The 25,450-nt window shown below is 32.9% G+C and overlaps 2 protein-coding genes and 1 pseudogene across 2 annotated transcripts; 1 reads left to right on the top strand and 2 right to left on the bottom strand.

Moving 5' to 3' along the window:
* Positions 1-92: 92 nt before the first annotated feature.
* Positions 93-4,441, bottom strand: LOC120172539 (annotated as a pseudogene).
* A 3,565-nt stretch (positions 4,442-8,006) lies between these two features.
* Positions 8,007-12,596, top strand: LOC120172476 (NADPH--cytochrome P450 reductase 2-like). The gene is made up of 18 exons (XM_039179926.1): positions 8,007-8,050; positions 8,110-8,476; positions 8,561-8,620; positions 8,728-8,804; positions 8,938-8,994; positions 9,116-9,237; positions 9,497-9,566; positions 9,652-9,846; positions 9,942-10,034; positions 10,216-10,441; positions 10,534-10,617; positions 10,703-10,854; positions 11,068-11,164; positions 11,379-11,528; positions 11,605-11,682; positions 11,774-11,896; positions 12,025-12,138; positions 12,344-12,596. The coding sequence occupies exons 2-18, from the start codon at positions 8,129-8,131 to the stop codon at positions 12,422-12,424; spliced, it is 2,127 nt and encodes a 708-aa protein (XP_039035857.1). The 5' UTR covers positions 8,007-8,050; positions 8,110-8,128; the 3' UTR covers positions 12,425-12,596.
* A 4,536-nt stretch (positions 12,597-17,132) lies between these two features.
* On the bottom strand, positions 17,133-19,382 carry LOC120172418. Its single transcript, XM_039179874.1, has 5 exons — positions 19,168-19,382; positions 18,741-18,855; positions 17,829-18,464; positions 17,604-17,715; positions 17,133-17,162 (listed from the first exon to the last, which is right to left on the bottom strand). Exons 1-5 carry the CDS (start codon positions 19,245-19,247, stop codon positions 17,137-17,139), a joined length of 969 nt encoding a protein of 322 aa, XP_039035805.1. The 5' UTR covers positions 19,248-19,382; the 3' UTR covers positions 17,133-17,136.
* Between the last annotated feature and the right edge of the window lie 6,068 nt (positions 19,383-25,450).

A 25,450-nucleotide genomic window follows, 5' to 3' on the forward strand; every position in this document is an offset into this window, starting at 1 on the left:
AACCCTACAAAACTTCAGGCTTTTATTCATTAGTCCGTTTAGATAGTTGCATGCATGAGAATTATCACAGCATATGCTATTCAGGCCCCCTTTTAGACATCGAGTAGGAGCCTAATGTACATCATTGGTCTTGGCACAACATTACCTCCAACAACCATTGGTCGGGACACGATTGAATGCATACCCAAGATAGCCGACTGCAAAAGAAAAAAAGGTTATGTAAGATTTTCGTTCGGGTCACAAGCAAAAGCTAAAATGAGAAACTTGGAACAGTGTGTCGGCCACCGTATTCGTAGATATACAAGCACGAATAAATGCCAACAGTTTACTTTGTAACCACAAACCTGAGGAGGGTTGATAATGGGGGTACTCAATAGACTACCATAAACACCGCCGTTGGATATCGTAAACGAACCACCAGCCATTTCATCAATTGAGATGGTCCCTTCAGTTGCTTTCTTTGCAAGGCCATTGATTGTTTTCTCTATCTCAGCAAAATTCATCTTGCCAGCATCACGAACTACCGGAACGACAAGCCCCTAGCAGAAAATATCAAAGGCGGAACAAAATGAGAAAAGAATCACAATTTTTAAGGCATCCCGGACCTGTACGTGTCGGACACCACACAGGTACATCCGATTTTAAGTTTTTATTGCATATTTGTAGGTACCTAGAAGGTTCATATCTCTATTTTAAGTGTTGGAGATGAGCACTTCAAGAAGAGTAAAGAGAAGAAAAACCTTGAACAAGTCTATAATGTCCTTTACTAGTAAAAGGACAGTTTTGAATCTATTGGATTTACTCATTTTCACTTTCACAAATGCGTTCACTCCACAAAAGATTTTTAGTTTTGATACATTTTTACATGTATGAGCCCACAGCATTATAAATTTCTTCCGAAGTTAGCCAGGAGAAAATGTTGAGAGAAACACTAATCCAGGTTTCAGCAAGTTATTCGAAGGCTCAGCAAACAAAAAGAACGTTAAAGCAAAGGCAACCGAGAAAAAATATTACCTTTGGAGTACCAACAGCAATGCTGATATCTATATAATCTCTATAAATGATATCATCCCCATCGATTACAGCATTTACAATAGGCTGATGCTGAAGTGCACTAACGGCAGCCTGAAACCCAAAAAAAAAAATAGAGGAAATGGTAAGGGAAAAAAGAGAAAGCAAAGTTATTGTGAAGGGAGGTCATGAATGCGAATGTGAGCATCTAAAGAACATATCATTGCATACTTTAACAAATCCAGACATAAATCCCAACTTGACACCATGTTTCTCAACAAAAGCATCCTTGTAATCAGATCGGAGCTTCATCAAGTTGGTCCTGCAATATGAAGCATGTCAATAAGAAAAGAAAACAAATCCATGGAGCCAGATTTATCACAGATAGACAACTAGCCTTTATAAAATGCTTTCACCAAATTCACAGAAAATTTGTATTAAAAACAGGGAATCAAATAGCCAAGTAAAGACAGAAATGGTCCAGAAAGTCAAGTAACACAGGCAGTCAGCATGCCTAACACCTGATACAGATAACTAAAATAGGTGGGGAAAATGAACCCACATGTCAACTTCATTGAACGTTGTTAACATAGCAAAAGTATTCTGGGAATCTTTCAATCGAGTAGCAACCCGTTTCCTAAGCCTTGTCATAGGAACCTGTAACATGACGTCATACATTCAGGATTCTTTTCTATGATGCTAATGTTTCATCAAAGGTGCAATTTGGATGTAAATAGAAAATGGAAGACTTACTCTTCTTTCCCTTTCTTTTGGTGGAAGTACAGGTTCCGTAGCAGTTCGTTTTGGAGGTGGTGTAGAAGGGGGTTTAGGCTTCTCCACAGCAGGGGAAGCTTCAGCCTTAGCTTTTGGCTTCTCCTCCTTTACAGTTTCAGCTGGAGAAGATAGCTTGGAAGCGGCCTTGTCTGATTTATTTGCAGCAGCAGCAGCAGGTGCTACACCTTCAGCAGACTTTGAAATGATAGCAATCTTGGTACCTGGTTCCACAGTATCTCCTTCCTTTGCTACATACTGGAAAAAGGTTATAGTTCAGAACCCAGATCACAAATGAGAAGGTAGAAATCTAGGAATGACTTTCAAAAAAGAGAAACCTAGGAATGACCAACAAGCTAGACATGTGCATTCATGCTAAGCGACACAGAGATCCAAATTTGTCAATAAATTACCTCTTGTAGCACACCAGCGTGGGGGCTGACAACATCAATTGTTACCTGATGAGAATAAAAACTGCAGTATTAGGGTACAAAGTACAAACCCACATCTTTTAATTAGAATAAAAGGCTAAGAGTAGTACCTTATCTGTTTCTATTTGAGCAATTGGTTCATCAGCTGCTACTGAATCACCAGGTTCTGCTCTCAAAAATACAATTCACATATATCCACAGTCAAGCACTTACAACAATGAAAACAACTATTGGCAGAGTGATCAATGGAAATTACAGTAGTCGAAAACATACTTTTCAAGAATGTTGCCAAAGTGCCATCACTAATTGATTCTCCCATAAAAGGGACAACAGCATCAACCAGATCCCCTTCACAAATAAAATGAGAAGTCAGAAATTTTAGAATTTAATGATAACGAAATAAAAAAATATATATGCACGGCTATTTTCAAGCATAAACCTGTTCCCCATCATATGCAATTTAAAAAGGCACCAAAAAGGCCAAAAAAGAAGCCTAAGGTGCGAGTCCAGTAGAACAGAAGTTCTACTCCAAATAACTATATAACTAAATTACAGCCAAAACTTTTCATACTATCGCCTTCACATTTTCCAAGAGATATTTTTTATACGAATTTCTGAACTAAAACTATTTTCTTATTTTCACATGTTGTCTGATCTAGTACCTCTTGACAATCCCTATCGGGTGGCCCAACTCCTAACTGTAAAATAGGCTTGATAAAATTATTTTAGATGTTAATGGAAAATTCTTAACCAAAACAACTCACCCGTGTATTAATAATATTATAAAAGAAAACAATAAGAGAAAATGCTGATTTGGAAAACGAAATATTACTAAGGACATTAATCAATATCTTACCATCTCCAGAAGAGAAGGCCCTGCATGACTTTTGCATGATAGTCTCTGACGGAATGCTATAAATGACATCCCTGCACATAAGAAAAGCTGTTAGCATAAAATAATTTTAATGCATATATTTCCTTTTCTAATTTCCCTAACAAACATAATTTCATGATAAACAAGAACGAGATGGACTACTTTGCATTAAAATGGACCTTCTATTAAAGATAGATATAGTAATTAGACATGAAACATCAGATTAATCCAGTAGTCAGCACATATGCTCACAGTCTCAAGGAAAGATAATGAGTAACAGTAAAATTCCTACAATTTATGTGCATTAGAAAGTTTAGAACAAACTAACCTTGTCTTTGTTAAACCAACAGAACCTATAATATCCATGAAATGATTTTCATTCAATAACTGAGGAAACCAACAAAATTTTGCCAAAATGAAAACAAAACTTCCCAAAAGATTTACCCGGGAGAATGAGATGAGAGAAGTTACGGACATGGTCAATTCCTCTTGGCTGAAGTAACAGAATCTGTTCACACAAACGAAATTCAAATCTCGTGGGAATATTTCCTAACGGATGATAAAAATCCAAAATGATCAAAAAACACAAAAGCATCGATTTGATTGTTGCTTTTACTCTACATTTTCGGATACAGGGATGAATGCCATATATGAATATGTGTACAGTAAGGTATGCTCAATTTTTTAAAACCTTTTTCATATACTTCAAGGACCATATACCCACATGGCCACCATTGAATATGTGTCCAGCATAGGTGTCCAACATATATTTTTGAGAAAATGAAAACACCGGGACCATGGCTTTTACTGCTTAGTCTTTGCTTCCATAAGTGAAGATTTGCAACACAACAATAATTAACAAAATAACGACAGAATGGATGATTTTTAACTTCAAAATTAAGCTTGAATTGCAATTTCAATTTCACCACTCGATCTTCATACACAAAAAATTAAAAAGCAAAGTTGATCAGCACTTCTTTACCATCTTTTATACTTTATAGCGTTTTACTGAGAAAAAAAGCCAATCAAGCATCTTCGACGTCAGTTGCATAATAAATAGAATCAAGATCAATCAAAATTCAAAAATGAACCACAAGCATGAATTCGCAAATCCGATTCATTTTCAACTTAATCATTTTACCTCTTTTCCAGAATTGGCAGAAACTCTAGAGGTTGAAATACCATGCCGAATCGCTTGCAATGACTTCCCTAATACCTGAAATGAAGAAAAATTCAATAAAATCCATGTATTCTAGTTAAATAAATTACAATTTCAAAAACAAATTAGATTTAAGAGCTATAACCGAAGCCGATGAGCCTCCATCGTAACTTTTCTCCTCAAAGCGCCCAACATCACTGATACTCAATCCCTTCTCTTTCCAATATCAAAAATGAAAGACAAAAAACATAAATCAATAATCTAAATTCAAAATCAAACACGTTAATTTTTTTACTCAAAAACCAATCTATTTACCAGATTTCAGCTTATAATCGATTCGATATTTAACTCAGTAATTAAAAAAAATAGAGGAACAAACAATAATAAACCAGACGTGAAGCAATTAAAGAAGAAAGAAAGGCGTTTGACCTGAGTTTTTAAGCTTAATAGAACAAATTTGAGAGTCGTCGAATGAAGTATTATAATAATAATATTAATAAATTAGGGTTTTGACTACGAGAAAACCCGCGAATGCAGTAGGGTTTGTCTACGCGGCATCGTCTTATTGGCGGGCTGCATTAAAAGCGACGGTTCTTTTCTTACTATTGACCGAAAACGGAGAAGAAAAGTCCAACGGCGGCGTTTTGGAGTAGTTTAACTTTGGGCTTGTTTAGGGTCAGATAGTTTCCACAAATATTTGGGTCAAAAAGGACAGCCTATAGTTAATAAGGCCGTGTATATGCCTTAGGCGGTAGCATTTTGCAAAATATTATACTTAAGGGTAAAGTAGACAAATGGTCCCCTGATTATATGGTGTTGCTTTGTTGAGTCCTCTGACTATCAAAAGTTACAAAATGGTCATTTCAACTATAGGATATTATTTTGTTGAGTCTCTCGACTATTAAAAGTTACAAAATGGTCATTCGACTATTTATTACGTTCCAAATTCGTCATTTTCCGTTAAAAAAATGATAGCAGTATGAGGTGGATGGTAATATAAAAGTTGTTTGAGATATGCTAAAATTTGTTATCATAATCTCAAACGAATATCGTATATCATATAGCAATTTAACATCCAAGTTAGATTGTCGTTAAATTTTTAATGGAAATGGACAAATTTGGAACATAACGAATAGTCGGTTGATTATTTTGTAACTTTTAATAGCAATGGGTTCAACAAATCAACATCTTATAGTCAGGGACCATTTTATAACTTTTAATAGTCGAATGACTCAATATAACAATATTATATAGTCGGGAATCATTTATGTACTTTACTCAACATTTAAATAAAAAGTTAATTTGAGAGTAGGATGAAAACAATAGGACTATAATGTGATTATTGGCTATTGTTCCATCTATCATATAATTGGTTAATTATTGTGTGTCTTTAGCCAACGATCATATCTAATTATACTCCTGTAAGATTATATTGGCTACTGAATATTAATTAATATTTTATTTGGGTTAAAATGTTCTAAATATATAATAGGAGTCAAAATGACTAATCTAATAAATGTTAGGCTAATTTTCGTACGAGGTGTAAAGTTGGAAAAATATTATATTTTTCATTAAGTTAAGGTGATTATAAAGGAATATCTATTATAAATATTCTTTGATCATTTGATAATGAACGCTCAATTATCCTGTTGCTGCAGTCATTGATGCTCGAACATGTGATCTTTAGGAACAACAACAATTTATTTGACTACCGAGGTACGTTACTTCGTGAAAAAAATAGTTTTTAATTAATGGAACTTAAAAGAGATCTATATAACATGAATAGTATGATACATAGATACCATATACTCAAAATATGATGAATTGGTGAATGCCGCGTTGATTGGTTCATTCATTAATTTTAACCATTGTTAACTTTGGTGTTTGGTGGGCTAGAGTCTTGTTTGGTAGGCGTTGGTTTCATTTTCTTTATTAAATTCGATATTTTCTACGACAATAAGAATAAGAGTTAATTACATTCATGGGTCCTTAAATTGTGATCCTCATTTTAAATTATCCTCTAGACTTATAAACATCTTAATTTCATCTCCAAATTATGAATATCATTTTAAATAGTCCGTAAACTCTCGAACATTCTGAATTCATCCCCCAACTATAATCCTTCTTATAAATTGATCCCTAAAGTTTTGAATGTCTCGATAGCCTCCCTAAAATCATTCAAAAGTTTGGGGACCAATTTAGGAAAAATAAGTCATAGTTTGAGGATGGATTTGGAATGCTCAAAAGTTCCAGGATCAATTTAAAATGAGAGTCATAATTTGGAGATGTGTAGTACAATTAACTATGTTTTTATGATAGATAAAAATAAGAGTTAAGTGCATCACATATTCACCCTCATTTTAAATTGATCTCTAATTTTTTAAATATTTTAATTTCATCCCCAAATGATGACTATCACTTTAAAATATCCCTAAACTTTTGAACATTCTAAGTTTGTCCCAAAATTATGGCCTTCATATTAATTTGGCTCCCAATCTTTTGGACATTTTAATAACCTCCCCGAAAATCATTCGAAATTATGGGGATGGAATTTTAACATTCAAAAGTTTGGGGATTAATATAGGACGGGTTAGTTGAGGGATGAAGTTGGAATGTTCAAAAGTTTAATGACCATTTTAGAAGAAGATACATAGTTTGAGGATGAAATTATAATATTTAAAAGTTTATAAATCACTTTAAAATAAAAGTCATAATATTGTATAATTAACACTAAAAATAATTAATTATAATATAATGCATAAAAGTAAACCACGAAGAATGTAACAGTAAATATATAAATATTAGACCACGCACTTTGCGATGGAAAATAAATTTTCTAAAAGATATTTGAAAAAGTTAATATGATTATTAAAAAGGTTGGTATGCAAATGATAATTTCAATTTAAGTCCCTTTAACTCCCTAGCACTTTTAATACAACAACGCCAAACTATGACTTATTTTAAAAGGGTATCCAAGCTCTTATTGTAATTCAAATTAGTCCCTGTAATTAAAGGGTGGACTTACAGGGTGTTCAATTGCACCTCACATACTCGACTATGAATATCATTTTAAATTACTCTCTAAATTTTTAAATATTTCAATTTCATCTCTAAACCATAACTCTCATTTTAAAACGATCCTTGAACTTTTTAATATTCCAAATCCATCCTCAAACTATGACCCTTATTCTAAATTGGTCCCTAATTTTTTAGTATTCCAATTTCAACCCCAAAGTTTTGAATATTTTAGGGGTTGTTATTGGAGTATTCAAAAGTTTGGGGATCAATTTGAAATGATGATCATATTTTAGGGAAGAATTTAAAATGTTTAAAAGTATACAAATCAATTTATAATGAGATTCATATTTTAGGGATATAATTAAAATATTAAAAAATTTATGAAACAATTTAAAATGAGGGTCATAGTCTAAAAACGTGCGATCCATTTAACTCTTTAAAAAATAGTTAATTGGCTAAATTAGAATCGCATGACTAATTGAGTGACTGAATATATAATTTACCCACATATTTTTTAAAGTTAACAGATTAAAGCAAATGAAATAACAATTTAAACTTCGAGGATAAAACGTCTCAAAAAAATACTGTGGACAACTCGATAATTTAGGGGGCCATCGTGCATTTAATCCTATAATTAATGATATAAACGTAGGTTATATTTTAAACAAAAGAAACTGGCTTTGTCGCTGCTTGACCAATGGCAATGGCCACCCCTGTTAATCCTCCTTCAAGTCTCTCACAAACTCTCAACTACCACCAAACTCCCAACAACGCCATTTCCTCTTTGCATTAAACAGATTCAAAGATCTCCTTCTCCTCTGATTCGTCATTCACGGAACCTCAGATTCTTCAACAACAACAGCAATGGAGCCTTCCTCTTCCCCTTCAGGTTCCATGAAAGTTTCGCCGCTCGATCTGATGTCAGCGCTAATCAAGGCCAAAATGGACCCTTCCAACGCCTCCGCCGCCGAGATTGCCACCATCCTTCTCGAGAACAAAGAGCTCGTCATGATTCTAACTACCTCCATTGCAGTGCTCGTCGGCTGCGTCGTCGTTTTGGTCTGGCGTAGATCCGGTTCTCAGGAACCTAAACAAATCGTTCCTTCTAAGCCATTGATCGTTAAAGATCTCGATGCTGAAGTTGATGATGGCAAGCAGAAAGTCACCATCTTCTTCGGTACTCAAACCGGTACTGCCGAAGGCTTCGCCAAGGTTCCATTTATACATAATTTCTATCATTTTTTTATTCGTTGATTTATTTTTCTCGATCGTGATTTGATTTTTATCGTGACTCAGGCTCTAGCTGAGGAGGCAAAAGCACGCTACGATAAGGCGACGTTTAAAGTTGTAGATTTGGTCTGTTTGATTCTGAGCTCGTTGTTTCTTTTGTTGTTTAAGTTTTTGAACTCGAATTGACGATTTTAACTGTTGAGCCTTGTTTGCTGTGCTATAAACACTAACAGGATGACTATGCGGCTAATGATGATGAATACGAGGAGAAGATGAAGAAAGAGAGTTTGGCGTTTTTCTTCTTAGCCACGTGAGTTATTTTGAATCATTTTCTTTTTAATGACTATACTTTTATATTATGTATTGCTGTGTTTATGTGTACATTATATGCATATATTTTGAGAACTTGTTTTGCTGATTCGCTTAATTTGGTGAACTTGTAGATATGGAGATGGTGAACCGACCGATAATGCTGCTAGGTTCCATAAATGGTTCACTGAGGTAAATGTTAATTGTAGTTAGTCAACGATGATAACGAATTATTTTCATTAGCGAAATTATGGTAATTCTAGAATTTTTTCAGTTAGCTATTATTGGAATATTGAATGTGTTTGGATATTTAGGGAAAGAGTTGGGAGAATGGCTTCAAAACATGAAGTACGGAGTTTTTGGCCTTGGTAACAGACAGTATGAACATTTTAACAAGGTTGCAAAGGTGGTTGATGACATCCTTGCTGAGCAGGGTATGCTCTTATTTTTTCTTTTATCTTCCCCATGCTTATATAGATGGATTCTTCTTTTGTTTTCAATCCTTGAAAATTCTGATTTCAGTGAGATAAAGTGAGTCTTGGCATGTATTCAAATGTTCAAACAGAAATATACAGATGGATAAAATCTAGGTCCATCCAGTAGAAGTTTGTTGCATAGTTGGTTCATATATATTGTAATCAAATTATCACTACTTAGGAACCTATGGGTTAACATTATCCTTTATATTTGCAGGAGCAAAGCGCCTAGTTCCTGTGGGTCTTGGAGATGATGACCAATGCATTGAAGATGACTTTACTGCATGGTATTAAGAACCTCCGCTCTGTTTGAATGAAAAGTTTTTCCTTCTTTAACCTTCACCCTTTATTGAACCCATCTTGCTCTTCCAGGCGTGAATCGGTGTGGCCAGAGTTAGATCAGCTTTTGCGTGATGAAGATGATGCAACAACTGTTTCTACTCCATACACTGCTGCTGTTTTGGAATACCGTGTTGTATTTTATGATCGTACGAAGGCACCTATTCAGGATAAAAACTGGAGCACTGCAAATGGACACACTATTTATGATGCTCAACATCCATGCAAGTATGCAAGAATAGTTTTTTCAGATATCCTGGTGCAATTTGTTAGTTTTTTTTCTTTGATGAAACCTAACATCTTTAATTGTTTCTAACTTAAAGGTCTAATGTGGCTGTGAGGAAGGAGCTTCATACTCCTGCATCTGATCGTTCTTGCACCCATCTTGAGTTTGATATTGCTGGCACTGGACTTATGTAAGTTGTTTTCCTAAATATTTTGGTAACTGTGTGGGTAACTTCTTGTTATTGCAATTATGACCATCTCTGCTCCTCTCTTATCCTCATTTTAAAACTAGATGCCAAATGCTGGTAATTTCAAATTTTCTTTTTAACATCATAGATAACTTTGCCTACTTACTATTGTCTTCCTTTTCAGATATGAAACAGGTGATCATGTTGGTGTTTACTGTGAGAATCTAGACGAAGTTGTAGAGGAAGCATTGAGATTGTTGGGGATATCACCGGATACCTATTTCTCTGTTCATACTGATAAAGAGGATGGTACTCCACTTGGTGGAAGTTCTTTGCCTCCTCCTTTCCCACCTTGCACTCTAAGGACAGCACTGGCACGATATGCTGATCTTTTGAGCTCACCAAAAAAGGTTAGATTATTTTTTCTTTCTCATTATATCATAAACTCTTTTGTATTTTCTTTGAATAAAGAAGCTAATTCTTTTATGCATATAACCTCCAGTCTGCCTTACTTGTTTTGGCTGCTCATGCATCTGATCCAACTGAAGCTGTTCGATTAAGACACCTTGCATCGCCTGCTGGAAAGGTTTGAGGAGTCAATTTATATTATAGCTTGGTTCCCTGTTTGAGGCTTATTTTGTAAGCTGATGTACCTTCTGATATTTTTACAGGATGAATATGCGCAATGGATGGTTGCAAGTCAGAGAAGCCTCCTTGAGGTCATGTCTGAATTTCCTTCAGCCAAGCCACCACTTGGCGTCTTTTTTGCATCTGTTGCCCCACGGTTGCAGCCTAGATACTATTCCATCTCATCCTCACCAAGGTAATTCTCTTTTATTTTCTTCTTTCTATTTGTCCAGTAGCTTTTCCTTCTAAATAGTAAGGTGGGAAAATGTGTAATAGATGATTCAGTCAGTAGCATTATGGATATATCATTTAAGAACACTCCACCATCTTCAATTTAATGTTTTTGTTCTAGCTATAATATTTTTAAATGTACGTGGATATATTTACCATCTATAATTATGTTTTACAGGATGGCACCATCTAGAATTCATGTAACTTGTGCATTGGTTCACGAGAAGACACCTACAGGTCGAATTCACAAAGGTGTTTGTTCGACTTGGATGAAGGTACCCCATGTTTCCTTTTTCTCTTCTACATAGTCGGGAGAAGGCAGCCTTTGAAGTCGATGGAAACTCGGATGACATTTTTTATAAGATAAATGATATCTAATTCCTGGTTGCCATGCTTTGATGCTTGTCGTCCCTGTTGTATTTAACACGTTTTTTCGATTAATAATAGTATTAATATAATCTTTATCCCCATTTGCCCCCTTCTTTTCAGAATTCCATGCCATTGGAGAAAAGCCATGACTGCAGCTGGGCTCCTATTTTTGTCAGGCAATCGAACTTCAAACTTCCTTCCGACACTAAACTGCCGATTATTATGATTGGCCCTGGTACTGGCTTGGCTCCTTTCAGGGGATTCCTTCAGGTAAGTTCCATCACCTTTTCAGTGCTGTCACGTTGAGTGAATACTATAAACTAATTATTAATATTTTATTTTTCAGGAAAGACTTGCCCTGAAAGAAGCTGGAGCTGATCTAGGTCCATCTGTATTGTTCTTTGGCTGCAGGAATCGGAAAATGGTAAGTTTTGCATATCCGGCGCCATTGGTTTGAGGATACATTTGTTATTAAACTACAAATTTTAATTCAGTACATGTTTTCTTTTGTCTAGGATTACATTTATGAAGACGAGCTCAACAACTTCGTCGACAGTGGTGCACTTTCTGAGCTCGTGGTCGCCTTTTCACGCGAGGGACCTACCAAGGAATATGTGCAACACAAGATGATGGAGAAGGTACTGGACATGTTTCACCTACCGTCATGAATTGCAGAATAGAACTTTTGTTTTTCTTTCTATTTTACAAATCCGGCATTTCAGTTCCTTAATTTCTAGCCCTAAGCATATTTCCGCCTCGTTTCCAGGCCGTGGACATCTGGAACATGATTTCTCAGGGAGGTTACCTATATGTATGCGGTGATGCCAAGGGCATGGCTAGAGATGTGCATCGTACTCTACACACTATTTTGCAAGAACAGGTATGTTTATTACACATAAACCCGGGACTATGATTGCCGATATCAACAACATTACCAGCTGCCATGTTACAAGGCAATTTGATTAAAAATAAGTTACTGCAACCTTTACCACTTTCCACTCCGATACCGGAAGGTCCGGAAGAGGACGATTTCCGGAATTTTTCCTGTTTCGGTAATCTCATGCACCAAACTTTGTTGATTTCAGGGAGGTATAGACAGCTCAAAGGCTGAGAGCATGGTGAAAAACCTGCAAACTACTGGCAGGTATCTACGTGATGTATGGTGAATGTTTACACCATGAAAATACTGAAAGAAAAGAATTCGCTCTCTCTATCTATATACGTATAAATTATATATATACACAAGCCAAGGCCGGATTGTTCGGGCGAAAAATACGGGAAAAGCCGGATTGTTCGCATCAAATCAAAGGCGATGAGGTCTGAAAGAAAAGAATTCGCTCACCTCTAATTGATGGATCCAGAAATATTTTTCAGAGTGGGTATGAGCACATATGTATTAATAACAAAAAAAATTACGTATGGGCAGATACAAATAAAATTTCAGTGTAGGCACCTTTAGTAAAATAAACAATTAATATAAAGAAATTCGAATTCTGAAATGGACACAAATAAATTTTAGGATGAATACCTTTAATAAAATTAATAATTAGCATAAAAAATTAAATTTTGAGGTGAATATCTTTAATAAAATTAACAATTAACATGAAAAAAAATTGAATGTCAGGATGTGGAAGTACCCACCCAGATTTCAACATAGATCCTCGAGTGCTTCACATTAGATATCAGAACTCTGAGTTCAATATTTTCACTAAATCGAAGTTTCATTTCTCAAACACTAGATGTGTTCCATAGGTCGGGTTAGAATTTAATTTTAAAATAATTCTAAAGTTCGGTCATATTTTCATTGTTTAAAAATAATAAAGTATTACAATATAGCTTTATTGTTAATAATTTATAAATTTCATAGTTACCATTAAATTTAAATAAAATATATGTAGTTTATACTTTTTTTAATATTATTTCAAACTCACCGATCCACTAATAAATTTAGGGGTTATTGTGGATAAAAAAGTTTTAGAGATTAAAAGTTTTTTTTACCCTTATAACACATTGTCATATTGTATATAAGGTTGCGTTCTATGTGTTTTTGGCCAATTTGGTCAAATTTTATTTGATTCGGTCGTTTCTAATTTATTTATTTTTCGAAATATATAATTTTAATTTTGAAGTTAGTTTTTTTTTGGAGGAATAGATGCATAATTTTGTACTAAGAGAGACGAACATAAAAACTATATTAAAATTTATGCAACGTATAATCATAACTTTAAGGATACAAAACTAAATAATCAGGAAAAAAATTATTTAATATTGCGGGAATTTAAATTCTTTAAGGGATATGATGGTAATTTTAACACTTTTTGATTCATTTATATAATCAAATAATTTGATGTGGTTTTTTTCCAAAAATATCGTGGTAGTAGCAGAAGCCGAGAGTATGGATGAATGCATGATTTTATGTTCAGGGAGCGAACTTGAACTTTTGAAATTCTAGGGAGACGAACTTAAACTTATAAAATTTCAGGAGGACGAAAATAAATTTTAAATAGAAAATACATAAAAAAATCTAAAGTATATAATAATTTTAAAATTTCAGGAGACTCACTCGATCTATCCCTAAAGCCGAGTATTGCAGAATTTTTGATCGGTTGCTAATCAACTGTTAGTTATTTAGTGAACAAAAAGAAGAAATATGAATCCTTCTTAATTATTAGTAGTTCATAGTTTAGAATATTGGCATTATTTTCTCTTGTTCTGGAAATTGACAACGAATATATGAAGGCAACAAAAAGAAGAAAGTTGCATGCATTCACCACACGAAGGCCGCAAAAATGGGAAAGAAAACGTAGAAGGCAGGATTCGATCCTGCGCGGGCAGAGCCCACATGATTTCTAGCCATGCCCAATAAGCACCCCGGCTCGTCCACTAGATTTTGCTGAGGTTTTGATGTTACTAATCCTATTAATTTTATACTATTTTTTTACAAATTATATAAATTAAATTTTAAAATTGGATAAATTACGAATTTAGTACCCAGACTATTAATTTAGTTCAGTTTTAATACCTAAACTTTCAAAATTTTCAAAATCATACCTAAAAACTAGTCGTGTTTCCTTTTAGCACCCATGTTCAAAATTCAAAGTTAAGTTTTGAAAAAAAGTTGAAAATTAGGTACTAAAATGGACCAAAATTGATAATTTATTTATTAAACGTGCTAAATTTTAAACGTCGAGTACTAAAATGAACAGATCCGTCTCAACCATAATGGATTGGTAATGATTAGCCCACCTACAATATTGGGCTGAAATTGCCCATGTACCCTCTATTTTACATGCTAATTATTTATCCCAATACTAAAAAAATTAGAGGTTTTAATTACAAAGCTAGAAAGTGAGATTGGAAAAATTAGGAACATCAATTATAAAGGTAAAAATGAGATTTAAAAAAATAAGGGCTCAATCATAAAGCTATAAAGTGAAATTAAAAAATTTAGGAACCTCAATTATAAATGTAAAAAGTAGGTAGGAATGAAAAAATTAGAGGTCTCAATCATAAATGGAAAAAGTGAGATAAAAAATTAGGTCCTTCAATTATAAAGGCAAAAAATAAGATTATAAAAAGTAGGAATTTCAATCGCTCCCTCTACTTCCCTTAATAGCCGACACTAAAAAAGAAATAAAAACTAAATATTAAGTATGATTTTAAAAAAATTGAGGTACTAAAACATATCAAAACTGATAGTTTAGGTACTAAATATATAATTTACCCTTTAAAATTTCATACTATTCCACAAGGTAGTATCTATCTAAAGATAACTCTTAACCATTTGACATTGAATGCTCATACATTTGACATTCATGATGTTTAAACCTGAGACTTCAAGGAATAACAACAATTTATTTACCAATGAGTTCGTTTAGTTCATGCTTATAATTAAATAATGACAAAATGGTAAATGAAGCCCCTGTACTTTAAAATAATTAATGTGGCATTCGTATTATTTTTTCTCTTAATGTGACATTTCAACTCAAGAAAAGAACCCAATATAACTCTTTGACTAACATTTTCCACCATTGACTAACGACTTAGTTAATTCCTACTGACATGGATGCTTTCTCCAATCTATTACGAATGTAATACTGCTTGCGACTATTGCTAGAGACAGAAATAATCAATTTCCAATTGCATGAGCAATTGTTGAAGGAGAAAAAAAAAAGAATCATGGAGATGAATTTTGCAGAAACTAATTGTCGACTTAAAGCATACTAATGACGAATGATTTATACAAATATTGGTCAATGCAAAAAATATTGGTCAAATGACTACATTAGACTCTCTTTTAAGTTGAAAGATCGCGTTAAGAAAAAAAATACGAATAACATTATTTTAAAAAAAATACAAAAAATAATGAGTCACATTACTTTTTTCAAAGACTTCGCTTATCCCTTTGCCTCAAATAAATTGCTTACCCTTGATAACAAAAATATATATTGTTCGAAAATTATCTCCCGAAGTTGTCTTTGAATTCTTTTCACGACGATGACAACAGCTCCGACATGTGCCCAGCCAACGACATAATCTCCGATGGAAAACTTGTTTTCCTTTCGAAGAATGAAAGCGTAAAAAAAAACCATGCCTTACACAAACAATCATCATGCAAAATGATTCCGGTCGTTCTCCGAGTTACATGCCATCAGCTCCACCGGAAACAACAAAGCTCTTAGAATCAACCGCTGTTTGAGTTCTCAGAAGTATAAGCTTCAACCGTCTCAACATGAAGGAGGGTTACGTCGACGAAGAGCTTCGACCAACCCGAGGTTTCGCCTAAGAAGGTGGTTAAGCCAATGTGGTATATTTTCATGGTCGGATCGATTAAGTTTTCCACGGGCGATGGAGCTTAAAGATATCAAGAGCCGACAGTAAAACCCAAAATTCAATGCAAGCTTAGATAAGACCGTGATAGAACATCGTGCCAAGAAATGGATAAACGCCTTCGTAAAGCAAAGGAAGTTCAAGCTTCAAAGCAAAGGAAAAAAAGCACCAAACCAATAGACATTGAAGAGAAAAAACATTTCAAATGGAACAAAAATCAAAAGGTGAATTGATGAATGATGACGACGGAAGCAAGCCTTTCAAGCATTAATTTGTAGTGAATGCAGGGGAAAGCATCCTTTACGTAGGGGGTAGGGTCAAGTTGATAATGCTACACCGTTGACAATCCTTCTTATTGTAATGTTTATTTAAGCATGTGGAGATTTAGCTCACATGGCAATTGGCAATGACTATGAGACTGCTGCCTATGATACCAAATGATCCTTCAAATATATTATATGCATGCAAGACCAATGCATTTACAGTGTATCAATGAAATAGCAAAAACCTTTTTGTCTGAGCAAAGCTCAAGAGCAGAGTTTCACCCAGATCTTGAAAACAACCGGTCAAGAGATTCAAGCTCACAATCTTCAACCCCGAAGTCACCGATCAACACCTGAAAGGAAAAAACAATTAAGAACTAGCTCGGGCTTTAACCTTTTGGGACATGTCATATGAAACAAGAATGCATACCACTCCGAAGTGTCACCGATCCCCATTTCAACCCTGTCCCGTCATACAAAAAGATACCCCCAACCTATGTAGAATGCCTAAAAGCAAGGATTTATGTTGCAGTCCTGTTGCATTTATCCTGGTGGTGGATACGATGCATTTCTTCCAGCAACAAGATGGTATTGTGCACTCAAGTGATATTAAAAGATCAAAGCTGTTCTAATTTATTTTTGTGTTTGATGCATTTCGACTAGACTGCAAATATGAAATACAGTTGCTACACCGAGTATAATAGGAAGAAAAAAAGTTAACTGTACTCAGAGGAGATAGATTTACCTCTGTGTCTTGATTGACAACACATAGCAACCACTAGCTCTCAACTTGAATAAAGCACAAAAGGCACTGCAGTACATTGTTAAAAGGGCATAAGAAAGATTCCTTCAGTGGTTCAAAATCATGAATAAATGTTATCTCGTTCGAATTATTTACAAACTTACCGTCCCGTTAAAAGGCGTATCAACGATTCAAAATCCTAAACATGATCCAAAAGGGTATAAACAATAATTTAAACTAAAACAAAAAAAAATGAGATATAAACAATAATCGTGTCACGGAATTCCTGGTTCTTGCAGCTTGATCATACTGACACTATCATGTATCAAAACTACATTAAAAATTCACATTGGCTTTAAGCAGAAACATGTACATAAAGAACACTAAGTTGGTCATCGTTTAAACTGCAAATTTTTCTGCAAACGATACTATTTTTTTCTGCAAAAACATACAAAATCCTTGACTACTTCGTTATCAAAACCCTCGAATTGAAATGGAGAAATGACTCACCGATAAGAAAAATAGCTATCAATAAAGCAAGTGTAAGTTGCAGTGAGTAACTAAACTGCAAGTGTACTGGACTTTGCAGATGTCGTGATAACCCACCAACCCAGCCAGAGCACTGCAATATTGCGTTTATTAGGTTCCCTGAGTATTGTTTATACAACAAATATAGTATTGCACAAAAACGGTATAAGAAAGAAATAAAGGAAATGAACCCCCCCGGGTTCTTACCTGATAGAATAAATTAAAAGCACCCTTGGCCCGAGGAAGATCTCCACACCTTTGCTTATTGAAGAAAAGCTTTGAATCTTTATCTTTAGGTGTGGACTGATTGCCTGACCTGATTTCGCTTCTATTATCATATTCATCAGCAATTACAATTCTCAGTGCACCAAAATTTGGTGAACTCCATGTTTTCCTTGCACCAGTTGTTCTCTCTTGTCCACAACTTACGTCAGCAGCCCTTCCAGAAGTTTCACCGTCTTCTACATCGATGACACACTCAGCATCTTTACTATAATCTTTGGAAGTTTTCACCTCAGAAGTATCTCCATTACAAGTAGCATTGAAATTAGAATCTGTGTCCTTTCTCTTATGGCAATTCTCCAAATAAGTGTTCTTCGCAGATGCTTGCAATATCTGAGAAGTTCTGGAAAGGAAGATTGCCAGATCATCACATTCTTCTTCATCTAAATTAACCCACTGAAGGGGTTGCTTCCCCTCCTCGGAAAATGCTTCTTTTAAAGCTGCTTCTACACGGGAAACCTGACTCTCGATAGCAGTAATAAATTGTTTGTGCCTAGTTGCTGTAATATCATCGCTACGATGTCCATGGCTCAACTGTATTGCTCTCTCAAACTCTTCTAACTGAATTTACATCCATAATACATAGAGCAGATATCGAAACGAGTAAGCTTCCTATAAATGAGTAAAAGGCAATGATATCTAGCAAATGCGACAATTCTTCATTCATGCTAAAAGTATCCATGTCCAATATATATCAGCACATGGACAAGGAAACATGATTCTCCTAAAATCAAGTGTATACGTCTCAGACACACACGAAAGCACACATCCAACAAAGACGGAAATCCGAATGACAGATGTCTTAAAATGCGATTAGTTTAAGTAGCGAAGACATACCTGCCATTTAGCAGTACCTAAAGCAGTTTGCAGTTCTCCACAAAGTTCAGCAGAATCTTCAGTTTTTAGCCCTTCTCTCCTCTGTTTGATCCAAAACCTATATGCTGATTCCATTCTGGAAAACAACAGAAGCCATGAAAATAATTCAAGCACTTGTTTTCAAAAATGCTTCAAGCTTGAGCTTGTTATATATGCAAGACCCTAGTTTATGTAGTTGATTAATGACATTAAGCATTACAAAATCTCCAATAAAGTTTTCAGATATCAAGCATATAATCTTCCTCGAAAAGATGGGACCTTTAATCAAATATATATGAAATTAACAGTCAATCATTCGAAACTAAACCAAACATTCAAAAACAAAAACAAAAACCCAAGCAGAAAATTGGCATGGTAGTTGAATTTTAAAAGGGGAAAAAAAACATACATATCAGCTGATTCTTGAACCTCTTCTGCTGCAGAAAAGAAGGCATCTTTTTGCCACAAATAAAAACTGTTTGCAACCATCTTCTTCTTCTTCTTCTTCTTCACTGTTTCAACAGCTTACAACCCAGAATAAAATTATAAAAAAAAATGCATCAAGAGATTTGCAAAAAAAAAAAAAAAGTGTGGGTTTTTCGTTTATTCTTCTTTGATGTCTTCCCTTTCTCTTCTTTGCTAAGGAGAAGATGGTGAAAGCAAACACATGGTTGAGCCAAATAAGAGAAAAGGAAGAAAGACGATGAGACGTACAAAAGTATTTCTCTTATTCAACCACCCTTTCCCTTCCTCTTTCTTTTCCTCCGGTTATTCCCCAGTTTTATTCATGTGAACATTTTATAAAACAACTAGGTCCAAATATAAAACAGGCCCCTATACTTTATGTCTTTCGCTAGTTAAGTCTTCTATTGAAAACTTTTATTATGTAATTATAGGCAATGGCAACGGGTCGGGTATTTGATCAAACCGACCCGAAAATATGCATCCTCCACCCGAGCTTGAATGAATCAAAAATTTTATATCATGTATTCGACCCGACCAGGCTCAAAAAATATATATTCTCCACCCAACTCCGACATTACCCAATTTTTAGAGTAAAAATTCGATCTAACCCGACCCGATATAAATTAAAGATTTAATTAAAATATAATAACATTTTTTAAGGAAATTATATTAGTCTTGCCCGTCTAGCTCAGTTGGTAGAGCACAAGGTTCTTAACCTTGTGGTCATGGGATCGAGTCCTACTAAGGGCAATTCATAACGGATGTCTTCCACGGAAACTGCTCTTAACCTGGCGTTGGGGGCAGCCTACTACTACCCTACCTCCCACTTACCCCATTACATATGAGAATATGGTCAGCTAATTATTTTAAGGAAATTATATTATTATCCTCGGGTCAGAGTTTTATCACCCTCCACCCGAACCCGACTTCATTCCTTAAAAAATTCGACAATAACCTAATTTAAAAAAAAAATCTAATCCGATCGGATCGGATCGGGTCGGATCAGATCAGAACCTTTCGGATGCGGGTGAAATTGTCATCCCTAGACGTAGATGTAATTGTACTTTTTGATTTAAAAATTTATATCAAATTTAAACATATAAAACAATGTAATTATAATTCGCATTATCGAACATGATAAAAAATATATTATATTTCCGTTCAAAAAAATATATTATAATTTATCATGTAAAATATATCTATGAGATTAGAGTTCTTCATAATTACATATAGGATGATAGTTGTATTTTCATGCAATTACAATACGGTGTTCAAATACGACCTAAATAAAACATAAAATTAAAAGAATTATATAAATAATTAATCATAATAACTTTACAAATTTCATTTATTTTTTAATTAATATACCTCATGAAATATAATTATATAATAGTACTCAAACACGTTTAAATAGTTAGTATTTTTATATTTATAAAATAATATGATAATTATTTAATAATTACATCTTATTATTATTATGTAATATCTTAATAACATAATAAATTGTTAATACAAAGATGAAAGTGGCATTTTTCCCCTTCCGGTCCCAAGGTTTCATCTTGACTAATTCAGATCGACTCGGGTCGCACACCTGATTTTGATGGGTGAATCTCTCAACGAGAATTTTTTACATTCACAATGACTCGATCTCGAAACATACTTAAGTGAAAATAAAAGTGACATTCATATAAGTGGGTAGTCTCTTTATTCCCTTCACTTATTCATTTGATCAAATGATAAAATATTAATTTAGGCATATAATGTGATCAAATAAATACAAATTGGTACATTAACAAAAATTTAATATGATTTAGATCCTAATTTAATGTAAGTTTTATTAAAAAAATTGTTTAAAATAGACTCATGTTATATTAAACATGATCATTTGTCACTTTTCATTTGTAAGATAATGAGGGATAGATCAAGAGGATTCTTTGAGTATTTATATTTTTATAAAATTTTAAATTTTCATATAAAATATGTTTTTTTTATATTTTATATTGTTTATCTAAATTTATATCTCTAAAATGTTAATATACTTTCTTTTAAAAAAATTATATCCGAACATAAAATCTTACTACTAAAAATAATAGGGTAAAGTACATAAATAGTCCCTTAACTATAGGATGTTGTTTCATTGAGTTCTCCGACTTTTAAAAGTTACAAAATGATCTCCCGACTATAAGACATTGCTTTTTTAAGTCCCCTGACTATTAAAAGTTACAAAAATTGTCATCTAACTATTCATTGTGTCTCAAACTCTTCATTTTTCGTTAAAAAATTGATACAATTTTGAGTTGTTCATTAACCTACTAACTGAGATATGATATAATATAAACTCAGAATCTCAAGCGACTATCATATCTCAGTTAGCAGGTTAACGTCTAGCTCAAACTACAATAAATTTTTAACAAAACAATGACGAGTTTGGAACACAGTGAATAATCGAGTGACCATTTTGTAACTTTTAATAGTAAGGGGACTTAAAAAAGTAACGTTTTATAGTCGGGGGATCATTTTCTAACTATTAATAGTCGGAGAACTCAATAAAGTGATATCCTATAGTTGAGGGACCATCTATGTACTTTACCCAAAATAATAACATTTGCCTTTATATGTGTGTAGGTAGATTGTAAACCTCCCTAAATAAAGAATATGACTTAGTTTAATAAATTAATGTTGGTGATCGGTTAACATTTTAGGTGGGGAATAATAAGAATAAATATGTGAAGGACTTGGATGATTGGATTAAAGGTTTTATATTAATGAATGAATGGTAAGGAAAGATGTTAACATCATCCGAGAGACACACCTCACTCAACCACCACTTGAACTACCATTATCTTATTATTATTAGGGTAAAGTACATAAATAGTCATTCGATTATAGGATATTGTTTTATTAAGTCATCTTACTATGAGAAATTACTTTGTTGAGTCTCTAGATTATTTAAAGTTACAAAATGGTCATCCAATTATTCATTATAATCCAAACTAATCATTTTTTATTAAAATTTTAATAACAATATAATTGTATGTTAACCTGCTGAATGAGAAATGATAAAAATGTGATATCATAATCTCAAATGACAATCAAATTTAAGTCAACATGTTAAAGTACTTAAATGACTGTAAATTTTAATAACTGTATAAGTTGTGTTAATGTCCAACATGTTAATTTTCTAAGTCATTTTTTTGTAGCTTTTAATAGTTGAGGGACTCAACAAAGCAGCTCCTTATAGTCGAGGGGTCATTTTGTAACTTTTAATAGTCAAATGACTCAAAAAATAACATCCTATGGTCAAAGGACCGTTTTTGTACTTTACCCTTATTATTATTATTATAGAAATAATTAAAGATGGGATGTTGATTTCAATATTAACATTGATTTTCATACGTCGATTATCAGTTGATTTTCGTGAAATAAAATGTGTCCCATGTTATTCATCTAAATGTTGTGTTATGAATTAAGTGAATTGAATTAAAAAATATATTTTATTTATAAAGTTTTATAATATTTTATTTAAATGAATCGTTGAATAAATTAAATATAAATGATTATACGAATATATATATCGAATTTCATGCAAATACATACCATGAATCCCTATTTATAGGTTGGACATCATGATTTGAGGAATTGATTCAAAGAAAACAATAATTTATTAGTATAATAAAGCCATTAAATGACACAAATATCAATTTTTATGATAAAGTAAGTAAACTATATTATATATATATATATATATTATAAGTTCTCTCTTGACAGCATGAAAACAAACTAAAATGATAATTCATGTGGAAGTCCAGGGTTTCATGCTGCTTGGATTATTTTAGATATATAATGACAATCAGGGATGGCCACGGGCGAGGCGGGTGGGTTTTCAGCTGTCCGACCCGACCTAAAAATATATATTTAAAATTACGTACGTCATGCTCTAATGAATTTTAAAATTTTTCCGTCTCAGATCCGTTTCAATTTTTAGATTAAAATTCCTATCGGATTTGAACTAAATATATTAATATTTTCAAATAATTAAAATAATATAATTTGTAATAATATATTTATAAGTATTTATCATATTTTAAACAATTAAATTCATATATTTTAGCAATATAAAAAAATTATTAAAATATCAAATATAATATATATATATATACAAAAAAAAAAATCGGGTCGGGTCGGTGACTTTTCACCTTAAACTCGACCCTAACCTGCCTCAAAATTTTATACCGTATAACCCATCCCGCCCCGTCTCAAGCCTCAAAATTAAAAAAAACCACTCTTATAAGATCAGAATCCGTCTAGTTCGGATATTTTGACTATCCCTAAAATTGAGAGAGTGTTGGGATGCCCTGAAAATTTTAAATCAACTTATATTTTAGATTTTTTCTTTGTGTTTTTTTATTGATTATTTAATTTTATATCTTTATAATTTTTAATATAATTTTTTAAATTTATACTCATAACATAAAATTTTATATCCAGACTGAATTTACAATGCGAGATGTTAACAGCTCATTGACTATGTGAGTTTGGGTGGCGGTTAAAATATTTTTCTAATCGAATCAATAAAGTTTTAATTTCGATATATTTAAGACCGATTATAAGAAAAAGGAAATATTAAATATATAATATTTATCTTTGTATGTCTGTTCCCTATATTATATGCAGATGGTAGATTTAGTCCAAATACTCTAATTTTATTAATTTCAATTGTAATTTTCAAAATTCAAAATTTCAGTTACTGAAGTGAGTTAGAGTTGAGTTAAAGTTTGAAAAATTCGAGTCATTCCAAAAATGAAAATTTTGGTTGAGTATTTTTTATAATTGTACAATTTAGTCCCTGATTTTTTTATTTCTTCAATTTCATCTTCATTTTAAGTTTATTTTTATTAAATTTATACCAGATGCTCCTACACCATAGTAGAATATAGATGTACTTACAATTCCTATTTTTTTATAACAAGTTTTATATTTTTAATTTAGTCCCTCAACTTTTCGTGATTTCTTTATTCTTTTCAATTTATCCTTCATTTTAAGTCTCTTTTTTAAATATGAACCACATGCACCTATATCATTATATAATATCTATGTAACTTCAATTCCTATTTTTCACTAAAAATGTATTCTCTTTTTATATTTAGTCCCTTACTTTTTCATTTTACTCAATTTGATCTTTTGAATGTAATTGTTTTCAAATTCTTTTTTTTTTCCGTCAATTCATCGACTCCTTTATACTCACATCAATACCTTACCCTCAGAATACCTTCTTTAAAATATAATATTTTAAATATATATTATAATTTTATATTGTACTTGATATATTAAATAACATTATAATATGAAAAAAATATGAAGAAATATATATTTTATATGGTTAGAGAAATTCGAAAAATTAAAATTAATTCTTACCATAATACTATAAATAATAATTATAATAAAATTTGTATATAAACTCGAATAATTCAAAAAAAAATTAAATTGACTCAATCAAATGCTCACTCTTATAATTATAGGGCCCAAAAAGAGCAATCAATGAACAATAGTGAAATCCAATACGATGTGGGATCCAATCCATCCCACTCCGTATTCAATTTCATGAGAAGCTTACTTCTTGGGTTTGCTTATAAATAAGAACCATGGGCTTATAAGGGTAGGGGAAAATCTTAAACTCGAATTGAATCGAATTATGCATTTCAATACGGTTTAAAATTCTTTTAACATAAAGTTTTTAACTTTGATCTCTTTAAAAAAATTATAATTTATCTCTATCTTTGTAAACAATATTTTTGATTCCGTCATTGTCGAATAACGACCCTACAAGGTGAGATAACGATAAGTTTATATGGAATTTGTATATCAACCCACTTAAAGAATATGAGTGCTTTCCTACGAAGAGAGATTGCTTGAAAAAAAAGGGTTAATCACTTGCAATTGCATCCCCTCCCACCACTGAAACAACCTCAATGCCGACACCTCAGCCTTCCATAATCCGACGACGTTCCGATTTCTAGGGTCAACTTGTGTTACTATTTCATATCTGCCACGTATATTATCATAGATTAAACCCTACTTTTCTTTCTCACCTCTAAACATTCTTTTCTATATCTATTGTCGTTAAGTATGTAATCATGATAAATTCGACCGTTACGATGAGAATCTGTGTTCGATTACTGTTTAAATAATTGTTTTAATTAGACTGATACGATGATTGAAATTAAATT

This window comes from Hibiscus syriacus, unplaced genomic scaffold, assembly GCF_006381635.1.
Source record: "Hibiscus syriacus cultivar Baekdansim isolate YM2019G1 unplaced genomic scaffold, ASM638163v2 tig00111851_pilon, whole genome shotgun sequence".
NCBI classification, from domain to species: domain Eukaryota; kingdom Viridiplantae; phylum Streptophyta; class Magnoliopsida; order Malvales; family Malvaceae; genus Hibiscus; species Hibiscus syriacus.